The sequence below is a fragment of the Haplochromis burtoni genome, unplaced genomic scaffold, assembly GCF_018398535.1.
Source record: "Haplochromis burtoni strain Fernald_Lab_line unplaced genomic scaffold, NCSU_Asbu1 Contig_1129, whole genome shotgun sequence".
NCBI classification, from domain to species: Eukaryota; Metazoa; Chordata; class Actinopteri; order Cichliformes; family Cichlidae; genus Haplochromis; species Haplochromis burtoni.
Window position 1 is genome coordinate 19885 of NW_024583490.1, and position 12768 is coordinate 32652.

Consider the following 12768-nt stretch of genomic DNA (forward strand, 5'->3'; position numbering starts at 1 on the left):
TGATCAAACCTCTCTGGATTATCAGGAAGCTGCTGCTTCTCTCCTCCTCTCACACTGGTCAGATCTTCAGACAGGATGAGTCTGGAGCAGTGTTTGGTCCACACTCCCGAGGTCTTCATAACTCATTCACTGAGGTACCATGTCATTCGGAGAGAAGAGGAGGAGAGTGGAGAGGAGAGAGTACCATTGAGTGTGGAGGCTCTCGATATTTGATTGAAGTCAGAGTTCAAGGGTATGGAAGCAGGTTCAGTTAACGGTGGAAAATTTATAGAAAACTATCTAAGTAAGACCATCTCGGTGGAATCAACGACATTTTTATGATAAACCTGATACAGTGACACTGATTTGAAATTAGTCGGTCTAGGAGTCTTGCCATCTCACTGATTTTTGGCCCCTGGGTGTCTATTGGTCAGGAGCTCTTCGCATATGCGAGTCAGCCACTGTTGTGTCTCACAGCTATTCGCGAGGGCAATTGCGCCTAGGAGGCCCTACCCACAGGTCTGTGTACGACCAAACCGTATCGAGCTATATGTGATGATTTCAGGATATCCAAGCGTACCGGTTTTGGTTCTACTCGCCCAGGGCCTCTTCCCAACTTCACGCCTCTCTCTCCTGTGGCTCTGATTAAGGGCAGCTGTGGATCATCCAGCAGGGGGCAGCGCTGGACTCTTTCCACTGCAGCCTTGTAGTTGTGCAGGAATGAGACGTCTTCAGCTCTCAGCTCCTCCTCTGTGGCTCTGACTGTGTCTGAAAGAGCTGCTATCTCTCTGCTCAGAGCCTCCATCTTCTCCTTCATCATCCCACTCTTCTGCTCCTCTTCCTCCCTCAGTGCAGCCAGCCTGGCCTCCTCTTCCTCTGCTAGAAACTGGTGAAGCTTCTTAAACTGCTCCTTAATCTGCCTCTCTGTGTGTCGGGCCTGGACCTTAATGTGTTCTGCTGTTTGATCAAACTTCACTTGAACTTCTTCACAAACCTTTAACTTCTTCTTTAAGGGCTCCAGAGTTTCCTGAAGTTCCTTCTTGTGTTGTTGTGCAGCTTCATCGATGGGTCTGAATCTGTGATTGGTGTGTTTTTCTGAGTCTCTGCAGACGACACACACTGGCTGCTGATGGTCCAGACAGAAGAGTTTGAGTTTCTCAGAGTGCAGACTGCAGAGAGCCTCTGAAGCTCTCTGATCTCTCTCCTGTAAGAACGACTCACACAGGTTCTTTAAAGCCAGATTTAAAGGTGGATCCTTTGAAGATCTTCTCTTACAAACTGGACACTCGTGTGTTGGTCTCTCTCTCCACCATCTCTTCAGACAGTCTTTACAGAAGCTGTGGCTACATGACAGAATAACAGGATCTCTGAAGACCTCCTACAGACCGGACAGCAGAGATCCTCCTCTGATCTGGAAGCCATTGAGTCTGTGAGTGAAGCTGAAAACAGCAGACAGGAAGTACAGTCAGTCCTGGCTCCCCTCCCTCCTCTACCACCTTCACTGAAACTTCCTTTGAGTCGTGTTTTTGCTCAAACTCACATTCAGTGTGTGGAGCGTCAGCAGCTTGAAGCAGCAGTGTTGGAGTTTTCCACTTTTCTCTCCTGTAGCTGGACTCACTCAGAGGAAGCTGCTAGTTTGGTCTGAGCTCAGTCTGATCGTCTGTGCGTCTCTCTTTACTGAGGACGAAGAACTTCCTGTTTCCTGGTTTGTCACATTTGAGTGACGTGAGGGGAGGAGAAAATGTTGCTGTTTGACTTTAACCCTTTAAAGCCGGCCGGAACGGGCATGCTCCGTTTTGTGTATCTATTATTAAATCCCTGTGTTCTAAGCTGACTAATATGCTTCTAATGTCACGGTTTGCCAGAGCAAACCATGGGATGTGGGGAAGGAGGACCCGAAAGACTCTTTAGTGAAAACAGTACATTTGTTTACAGTGAGGTAAATAACAGATGCACACAAAATCCCCTTTGCTCTCTAGACTCCCATGTGTGTGCTCCGCGCCATAGTGTTCCTGCACACCCTGTGCGTGCTGGTCATTCGTTCCACCCAGGGGCGGATCTAGAGAAATTTTCTTAGGGTGGCATGAGGGTGGCAAAATCGAAGCCCTTTTTTTCCCCCAAACACATATGCAGGTGGTTACATATGGTTAAAATGATTCAAATGCAGTAAGTATACATGTTTTTCATATAAATATAGTCTATAACTTAATTATTGTCTGTAGCCCACATAATTAAACACTTTAGTTACATAAAACATGTGAGTTTTGATGCTATGTACTGTATAGCCTGTATAATAAATAAATATGTAGCCCAATAAGTATAAAATCCAGAAAGCTACACAACATGGGGCGGTTCATTTACAAACACAAGTCTAACTTAAGTTTCACTGTTTTTTGTTAGAAAACAATCACATTGTTACAGCTTAAATTACACAAAATGTCAGAAATCTGCACTGTCATGAACAAAAATTTAAACCTAATTTTTCATGATTTGTTGGATTAACCCACTGAGGTCTGAAATACAACCGGCCATTTTTGACTCCTTTTGAGTTTACGTTTGTATTTCACCCTCAGATTGTTTCATTTATTTTTTTCCCCTTGCCTTGTTTGGTATCTTTTCAGCTCAACTGAATTTAGTTGTTTTTTTCACTGACATACTGCATTAGTATTACTGATCTGAAATCACACAAAGAACTTAAAATCCTAGTAGTATTTTTTACTGTAAAAAAACCACAGACATGTTGAGTAAATTTTTATAACTTGAAATGCAAATATAAAATGTACATTTTGTAAACATACAGCTATTTATCTAAAAATTTGCAGCCAATCCCATGCAAACGTACACCTATCTGGAACAACCCTGACATATTACAAAACAATAATATGATAAACTTTTCAGATTGGAGTGGTAAAGGAATCAAATATTTAGAACATATACTAGAAGGAACAGAATTTATTTCATTTGACAGACTAGTTACACAATATGGGATCAACAAGAAAAGATTTTTAGAATATCAACAAATTAAATCCATAGTAAAAAAGAAATTTAAACCGGGTCAAGTTGAACTACAAACACCACCAAGTGTGGTTCAATTTCTTACTCTTAAACCCCCCAAATTACTATCCAAAATATACAGAATGCTTTCTAAAACAGATGAATCAATATCACTTCCTATTGCAAAATGGGAAGCGGATTTATCAGTTAACTTAGACCTAAACTTCTGGTCTCAGATTTGCTTAAAAACCTTTCATCTAATTAGAAATCCCAGTCTTCAATTAATTCAATACAAAATATTACATAGAGTGCACTATACAGGTCATCGGATGTTCAAGATGGGCTTTACGTCTACCAACAACTGCTCACACTGCCAAACCAATTCACCGGACAATTATATCCACGCTCTTTGGTTCTGTCCACCAGTTCAGAAGTTTTGGCGCGAGATATGTGAAGACTTATCGAAGTGTCTGAAATGTAACATTCCAACTTCCCCCTTAGTGTGTTTGTTGGGCAGCTTAGATAATGTCACTTCAGAAAAGAATATCGCCCATATGGTTTTCACTGCCCTATGCATAGCCAAGAAAACAGTCCTCATGAACTGGAAAAATAAAAATAATCTTAATTCTAACCAATATAGAAATTATCTATTAGATTACATTAGTCTTGATACAGCCTCTGCCACCACATCAGATCAATTGCTCTGGGCTCCTTTGATCAGCTCCATCACCTAGTGGGGGTGGGGGGTCATAGTTTGGTCCCGCCTTCACTGTTGTGATTGGTGTGGGGGTAGGGACAGGCTTAGGGCGTCGGGGGGTTCCCCGGAGGCATCTTCCTTGGGGGGCTCAACCCGGGGTAGCGGTCATGTCCGGTTAGGGGCTCTGTTGGCTCTCAGGTGACTGTTTCCTCGTGGCTGCGTGCAGCGGGGCTAGGGGAGGGTCTGTGCTGATGGACGTGGGTTACTGACCTGGTAGCCTGGCTGCCCCTGGGTGGGTCCGGGATGGGCGTGAGGTTCTGGGGGCGCTCGTCTCTGGGCTGGGGCCCTGGCTGGGCCTTGGGGGCTGGGTCCTGGTTGGTGTGTCGCCGGGGTTGTGGGCGGGTGGGTGTATGGGGGCCGCCTGGCGCAGGGTGCCGCCAGGTGCATCGAGCCACCTGGGGGGCTCTTCAACTGAGGGGGAATTGTACACCTTGCAGGAGCTTTCCTCTCCTCAGGAACTCTCTGCAGGAGGGGGAGATACAGGAGAGGTGGAGGAAGATCTCAGCCTGGGCGTCTATTGTCTCATGTAGTCTGGAAGATGAGTGGATGATGGGGTGGGTGCAGTTTTCTCTGTGGTGGGGTTGGGTGGACTGTCCCGGGCTCTGTGGGGCCGGGCGGCGCTGCTGCACTGGGCCCCGGTCTGGATGGGCCTGGGCCCCCTTTCCCTGGCGGGTTGCGGAGTATGGGGGTGCCTACTGGGGTCAGCGGGGGAGCTGGCCCCAGGGAGGGGTCACTTGCCCCTCCCTTCCTTCCCTCCCCATCTCCAGCTGCCTCCCTCTTCCCGCTCCACCACAATCACCCACACATGCAGGGCCTTGGGGTAAAGGTGTGTCACCAGGGTGCAGGGGAGGCATCCCCCCCTCTGTCCCCTTCTGGCTTCTTGTGCCTCAATTTTATCTCACAACTTAGACATTCACATTACTCACACTCTCATAACACATACATATAGGATCTTGGGGGTGGGCACGCTACACGGACTCCAAAAGACCATCAGGGTGTACACCTCACCCCTGGCGTCGTTGCCCACCTCTCAATTTTAAATACACGTAGACATTGAGGGCTAGCAGGAGGGACTATGCGCTTACCTGCTGCTCTCTGGCAGGTAGCTCCATGCCCTCCTGGGTTTTAAATGCACCTTAGAACACACATGCATCAACACTACAATGAGCGGGCGGAGGGAGGTTTGGAGTCTTCACACACCCCCGTTCTCTGCGGCCTGCTGGAGCGGGGGGGCTAGGAGGAGGAGTTGGCCGTCCGACTGCGGTCTGGAGTGTGGGGCCTCCCTGCTGCTACGGAGTCGGGGCGGTCTGCCTCCCCACCGCAGGGAAAAGGGTAACACCACCTGGGTCTGGGTGCAGTTCCCCCCTCCAGGGGCAAGGGTACCTAGACCCGGTTTGTAGAGTACGCTTGGGGAGTGTGATCGTGTGTACAGCGTCTCTTTATGTCTGTCTCCACGTTGGTTGAGTGTGGAGTAAGTGCATATGAGAGCATGAGGGTGGGAATGGATGTTTGTAGTCTGTGTGTGCCTGTATGTCTGTGTCTATATGTCAGGTTGGGTATCAGGCGCCACCTCTCTGGGGACATCTCAGGCCCTCCAAGGTTTGGAGGCCTATCTCCCCCCCACCACTTCCCCTGCCGTGGCAGGAATTACATTTAGAGATGTTGCACAAATGGAAGAAAGCAGTCTTACATATTTGTTTAATATGTGCATTGAAGGACATGTCCTGGTCAAAAATGACTCCAAGGTTCCTCACAGTGTTACTGGAGGCCAAGGTAATGCCATCCAGAGTAAGAATCTGGTTAGATACCATATTTCTAAGATTTTCAGGGCCGAGTACAATAACCTCAGTTTTATCTGAATTAAGAAGCAGAAAGTTAGCGGCCATCCAGGTCTTTATGTCTTTAAGACATTCCTGCAGTTTAACTAATTGGTGTGTGTTATCTGGCTTCATGGACAGATAGAGCTGGGTGTCATCTGCATAGCAGTGAAAATGTATGCTATGTCTTCTAATGATGCTGCCTAAGGGAAGCATGTATAATGTAAACAGAATTGGTCCTAGCACTGAACCCTGTGGAACTCCATAATTAACCTCAGTGTGTGAAGAGGACTCTCCATTTACATGCACAAACTGGAGTCTATTAGATAGATATGATACAAACCACTGCAGTGCAGTACCTGTAATACCTACAGCATGTTCTAATCGCTCTAATAGGATATTATGGTCGACAGTATCGAATGCTGCACTGAGGTCTAGCAGGACAAGCACAGAGATGAGTCCACTGTCAGAGGCCATAAGAAGATCATTTGTAACCTTCACTAAAGCTGTTTCTGTGCTGTGATGAGCTCTGAAACCTGACTGAAACTCTTCAAATAAACCATTCCTCTGCAGATGATCTGTTAGCTGTTTGACAACTACTCTTTCAAGGATGTTTGATATGAAAGGAAGGTTGGAGATTGGCCTATAATTAGCTAAGACTGCTGGGTCTAGAGATGCTTTTTGAGTAAAGGTTTAACTACAGCCAGCTTGAAGGCCTGTGGTACATAGCCGATCATTAGAGATAGGTTGATCATATTTAAGATCGAAGAATTAATTAATGGCAGGACTTCTTTGAGCAGTTTTGTAGGAATGGGGTCTAAAAGACACGTTGATGGTTTGGAGGAAGTAATTATTGAAGTTAACTCAGAAAGATCAATTAGAGAAAAAGAGTCTAACTTAACATCAATGGTACTAAGAGTAGCTGTAGATAATATTACATCTGTGGGATGATTACTGGTAATTTTTTCTCTAATGATAAAAATTTTATTTGTGAAGAAGTTCATGAAGTCATTACTAGTTAACGTTAAAGGGATTGTTGGCTCAAAAGAGCTCTGACTTTTTGTCAGCCTGGCTACAGTGCTGAAGAGAAACCTGGGGTTGTTCTTATTTACTTCAATCAGTGATGAATAGTAAGATGTTCTGGCTTTGCGGAGGGCTTTCTTATAAAGCAGCAAACTATTTCTCCAGGCTAAATGATGATCCTCTAAATTTGTGACACGCCATTTCCTCTCCAGATTACGAGTCATCTGCTTTAGGGTACGTGTTTGAGAATTATACCACGGAGTCAGGTACTTCTGATTAGAGACCTTAGTTTTCACAGGAGCTACAGTATCCAGAGTCGTACGTAGTGAGGAGGTGAAATTATTAACAAGATAATCGACCTCTGTTGGGGTAGCGTTCAGATAGCTGCTCTGCTCTGTGTTGGTACAGGGCATTGAAGATGATAACAGTGGTAAATGGCCTGTATTTGTATAGCGCTTTAGTCCCTAAGGACCCCAAAGCGCTTTACACAACCAGTCATCCACCTATTCACACTGGTGATGGCAAGCTACATATACAAATATCAAATATATGTGACAGGCAAAAACTAGCAAACACTTTTAGCAGTTAGAACAACTTATACTTGAATGCAGAATGTTACACCATCACTTATGGATATATTAGTTTTTCGCCTCTCACTGCTTAAGCCATTAATCTTTCTAGAATTGTTCTTTGAAACAGATGCGACCTCACAAAAGATGTTAACGATGCTGTCAGACCTGACCAGAGCAGTTTAACGCTCAACTACAAATCAATGGCTTTTTGATGGTGACCGGCGCGGAATGATGGTCAACTATAAATAGACATTTTCTCGACGTTGTTGTTGTCACCTGGTCGACTACAAATAGATCAAATATCAATGACAAAAAAACAACGGTAAATCAACATCATTACAACGTCCCTATAGTAAGACCGTCGGTTTACCACAGTATTTCAATGTTGTTACAACAGTGGCATTTCAACCCTGACCATAACAACGGATCGGATGAAAAATCAACGTCAATTCTATGTCGTCTTGCTATCTGGGACCTCTACACTGACAGAGCTGACACCTGATTGGACCATTACAGAGTTAGTCTTCTTTTCTGGCTGTGGATTAGTTCGTCAGGATTTCCTCCTTTACAGGTTTAAAAACAATCTCTGTTTTTACATTTTTTGACCTCCTTCTTGTGTCTAAAGGTGAAGCAGCACCAGCCTCCTCTGATCCTCATGTTGTAGCTCTGTGTGTCCAGCAGGGGGCAGAACACCTCCAAACTGTGCCAGCAGCTCTCACTGTGAGCTCAGACGTTTGTGGACACTCAGTTTGTTTGAACATAGTAAATAATCAGAGCTTCTCAGACTGTTTATGGGGACACCACCTGCCCGAGGGTGTACTGTGTCAGAGAGGTGGTGTATGGTGCTGGGTGTAGTCTCTCTGCTGGTTCACAGTTTTTACTGAGGAGCTGTGTTCATGTCAGGAAGGTTTCGTCTGATCACTGTGGTGCAGTTTGGTTTACTCTGTTTCTGAGTGTTTGTAGGATCAGTCTCTGCAGGTCACCTGATACCTGGCAGTGAAGTGTTTATGAATCAGCTCCATCAGATTTAATCCAACAGAATAACATGTAAAACACTCCAGGGCTTTTAATCTGAAACTTTCCCTACAGCTGTCTGGAGTTTAAATATTCTGGGATTGCCAGACTGTCCACATCATGTGTCCTACCAAAAATTTCATCTATCATAACTTTCATCCACAAACATCCCCTGACATTAAACCCAAATATGTCAGAGTCTGCAGTGTGATCATTTAATGTGGTCTGGAAAAGCTGCAGTGGCTCAAGCCAAAGGTTTAATATTAAAAGAAAAGGGAAGCACAGAGTACCAGAGCTGCAACATGTCACATTAAAAGCTCCAGAAAAGGGAACATGTGACAGTGACACCAGAAATGTTTTATATTAAAGGGAAACTTGATTTAATATGTTGATAAATATCATGTAATATACAAAAATAAAAAACAACAATTTAAAACCACAGAAGAAGAAAAGATGATGTTATAGCTCTAAGTCAACTTTCAAATTTAAAGCTCAGCATTTAAAGCAAAGTAAAAATGTACTGGAAAAGGGTTTGTAGTGGAGGGTTCATTAGAAAATCAACAGTTTTAAAACAATGAAAATCCCCAGAAAAACACATTGGAAAGAAGAAATAAGTAGGAGGTTCCTAAGAAGTTTCTAAGACGCCATGAAAAGGGAAATACAGTTTAATGGCTCTAAGAAAAGTTTCAGATTAAAAGCTTCAGGAAAGGTGTTTTACACCTGCTGTGATAGTCATCTAAACGAGGTTGGACAGAGGATCAGGATAAAAATCGGTCAAGTGTTTTAATTTTCATGACATCTCTGTTAGACAACACCACACTGATCACCTAAACCTATAGAAGGTCCTAATAAAGATTAAATGTTTCTGTCATGTTTAAAAACCTTTGTCTTTATATGATGACCTGTTAGCCCTCAATTCAGTGTCACATGAGCTCAACCCTCCATCATCCCTGCTCAGCATGACCCTTTCACTAAGCTCAAACCTTAAGGATCACTCTTCACTTCTCCTCCATCTTTGTTGGGTGATCTGTGCTCGAGCTCTTTTGACCTACACTTTGTTTGACTGGTGTGTTGCGTGCTGGGCCCAGCTACGCTTCGGTGATCACAATCCACACATAGGTGTAGATCTCCAACACTTCCTCACATACAGCTCTTTCCAGAAAAATCACTGCAAGTCAGACATTACTGTGCAAAAGTCTTGAGTCACCTGGTATTTCTCTACATTTTGCCTCCAAGGATTTAACTTTCTTCTGATTTTTAAAGTGGTTTGAAGCAGAGATTCTGAAGCTTTCTGGGAGTCAATGACTTCTTTGGACACTGACTGCTTTTTCACTAATTTTCAGTCCAGTCCTTGTACCTAAACATTTTCACAGGAATGTTTAATTCTGACTTGCGAATCATTCAACTGTAACCAAGGCTCCCAACACAGTGAATGGACCAGCGTTGTGCCTACAGGCAACTTAGCAAAGAACCAGTTTTAAACTGTATCTTTGGGTCATTTGTTACCAGCAGCCTGTCACAAAAACAACCCTCAGTACAATTTGTTTAGCTGAATCTAAAACTGGCCCAGTGGAGGATAAAGAAGAAATGTGAGGCCTGAAAATCTCCAGCAGATAAACAGTATCTGAAAGTCATGACCTTAAGAAAAAAATCCAGGAGGGCAGTTCAGTAGGAGGGGAAAGGAGGGGAGTGGAAATGATTGGAACAGGTGTGTTGAAGTGATGAATGATGAAAACAGAAAAGTACCATCATGTTTTAATCCATCTTTTAATACCACCTGGAAAGCATCTGATTGGCAGCAGCTTTATTTTCAGACAATGATGCCAAACACAAAGCCAGTGCGGTGAACACTATCAGAGCCCGGACGTCAGCGTAGCTTGACAGAATGTAACAAAAGGAAGAAACATCCAAAAAAGAGCTTTAAATGTTCTTCAAAAACCCGGAGAACTATTCCTGAAGATACTTAAAGACATTACAGGAAGCTCCTCAGAGAGTTCAGGCTGAAAGGCTGCTGTGACTCAGACCAAATGTTTATTATATAAAAAGAAAAGGGAAGCCCTCAGTACTGTGGCTACGACACGTCAAATTAAACCCCCCAAAAAGGGAACATGTTGTAATAACACCTTTTCTAATTAAAAGGAAATGTGATTTAATGTGTTGATAAACATGTTGCAATAGCTAAGGAGATTAAATGAATCCGACTATAAGCTATAGAAGACGGACAGATATGTTTAGAATAGGTTTCAAATTGAAAACTGTTATAACTTAGAATTGAAAGTTTTAAAAGAAATTATGTGAACTGCTCAGAAGGCTGGTCAGAACTGTAAAAACTCTGTTTCTGCCCCATATTCCATATTTCGTGCTTGTTTGCTGGTGTTTCAATAAATCACTGTACTCATTTTTAATTTTCAAGGGATGGCTCAAGACTTCTGTGCAGTGATAGGATGGTGTGAAATGGCTTCTGCAATTAAGACACAAAATTACAAAACAAGCGGTCGTTTCAACACTGATGTGCTGTTGTGTTGGATCATCACGGGCGTGTGAGGGGGGGCAGTCGTGTTCAGGCAGGCCGTGTCTTCACCCTGAATGTAATCCAAGTCCTTCTAGAAACAACACCTACGGGCAGATATTTTGAAACAGATCCTGAATTCATTTCAATGCTCACAGAGGCCTTAAAACTGCAGCTTTGCTTCAGATTGAGAGTTGAACCTCTGCCATCATGTAGCTCTCAATCCTCACACACATTTAAAGTCAGGGGTTTTTCCCCCGTGTTTTATTGTTTTTACCACAAAGCACTCACTGCTTGTACAAAGTCTGCATCAATGCCTATTGCTCTGAGTCCCTGCATGAACGCATCTTTACTTCCTGTTAGAAAGTCACAGTTTAGTAAAAAGGCAGCAAGCAACTACAAAGAGACTAAAAAAAACACCATATTTGAAGCATCTTCCTTAGTGTGATGCCCCTCCTCCTCCTCCTCCTCTAAATGAGGTGAGAGCATCTGTTCAACTCTGCAGAGGTGGAAGGGTGGAGGAGGTGTGCATGTGTGTTTGTGTGTCACAGGAAGAACGATCTAGTGGTAGGAAGTGGGTGTGGCCTTTAAAGAAGACACTGAGCACAGTTTAAATTTTCTGTTTCCCATTAAACTCGACAAGTGTCGTCTATAAAAAGTCAATTTACATGCTCTAAACGTGTGAGCGTGCCATCACACACGTGCACACACAAGCACACAGACACACACTTCACTTCACTGTGCTTCTCCATATAAGGACACACACACACTTGATAGTACTTAAAGTGCAGTAAAGTGTGTGTGAGACTGAGGAGAACACCACTTCCTCTTCTCTCACTCGCTTCGACTTCTTTCAACTTGAGTCAGAAAGCAAGAGTTCAGTTACTGAGGAAGTGTGTGTGTGTGTGTGTGTGTGTTTGTGTGTGTGTGTGTGTGTGTGTGTGTGTGTGTGTTGTACGTTCTGCTTTAACCTCCATAAATGGTGCCTGAGCTGCAGACTGGAGGCCTCCGGCGTCTCTTTGATTTGACTGATTGATCAGGGCTGTTCAATCCGAGCGAAGACTCGTCTCTACTGAAAGCTTTCTCACTTCAGCGTGCTTCTCTCTTGCGTCAGCCTAAAGAATGAGTTTCAATTTGATTTAATCAGCTCATGATTCTCTAGATGAGCATCGCGCCAGATTCCTGCTCTCAATATAACCGATGGAAAGTCCTCGTTCCACAGGAGAGCTGAAAACTAGTCAAGAATCCAGTTTTCTGTTCACTCAGTGTGGATGACTCTTGGTTGTCAACGCAAATCAGTGACACATAACGGCGCCCTGCCACCAGCACATGGTGACCTATGGTCCCACAGCTGTATCACCCTCTCAGAAATAACAGTCTCTGATCCTTATCTTTGGAGGCCTGCGATGCAGAATATGTTTTGCACGTTGTCTTGCATATTTAAAACTACTGACTTGTCAAGTTTAGTCTCCAAATAGCATGCGGTTAGCTTTAGCTGAAGACTTGGTGGTCACTACCATAAAACAACACTTTAAAAGGAGTTAAATCAGATATCAGATATGATGTGTTTCTCAGTTTGTGTTCTTACCTGTCATGTGAAATGTTGCGTGAACACAGAGACAGTTTGGCGTTTACTGCAGACTGAACTGATTAGTTTGCAGTATTGTGGTGACGTTCGCAGACTGTGGTGTTCATGGTCAAGGTTACTTGAAGGTTACATCAAGTGGCAGACATCAGTCTAAATTTAAGATGACGATGCTGATTAGAGTGGCTCACTGAATTCTGATTTGTGTACCACCTTCATACAGTGCTGGAAATCGGCTGTTGAAGCTCATATAACATCTATTTTTAACTTATTGAATTCAGCTGGTTAAAAACTGTCCACAAAGGACAGGAAACCTCAGCAGCAGCAGCAGCAGCAAGTCAGCTGACCACAGCCTGCACACAAAGAGGAATCTACAGGAGCTCACAGTGCAAATTACTCTGTGAAGTGATCATTTTCACCACTCTGCAGGCAATCTAACGGTTGCCACACCCGCCATATCTCACTTTAAGCTCTGCTAACAACCACAGCATAGTGCACAGCTTTCTGTCACTCTGTAG

At 43.9% G+C, this 12768-nt stretch overlaps 1 protein-coding gene across 1 annotated transcript; it reads right to left on the minus strand.

Moving 5' to 3' along the window:
• Positions 1 to 478: 478 nt before the first annotated feature.
• Positions 479 to 1729, minus strand: LOC121813087 (E3 ubiquitin-protein ligase TRIM17-like). The gene is made up of 3 exons (XM_042216591.1): positions 1520 to 1729; positions 1366 to 1418; positions 479 to 1183 (listed from the first exon to the last, which is right to left on the minus strand). Exons 2-3 carry the CDS (start codon positions 1399 to 1401, stop codon positions 479 to 481), a joined length of 741 nt encoding a protein of 246 aa, XP_042072525.1. The 5' UTR covers positions 1402 to 1418; positions 1520 to 1729.
• Between the last annotated feature and the right edge of the window lie 11039 nt (positions 1730 to 12768).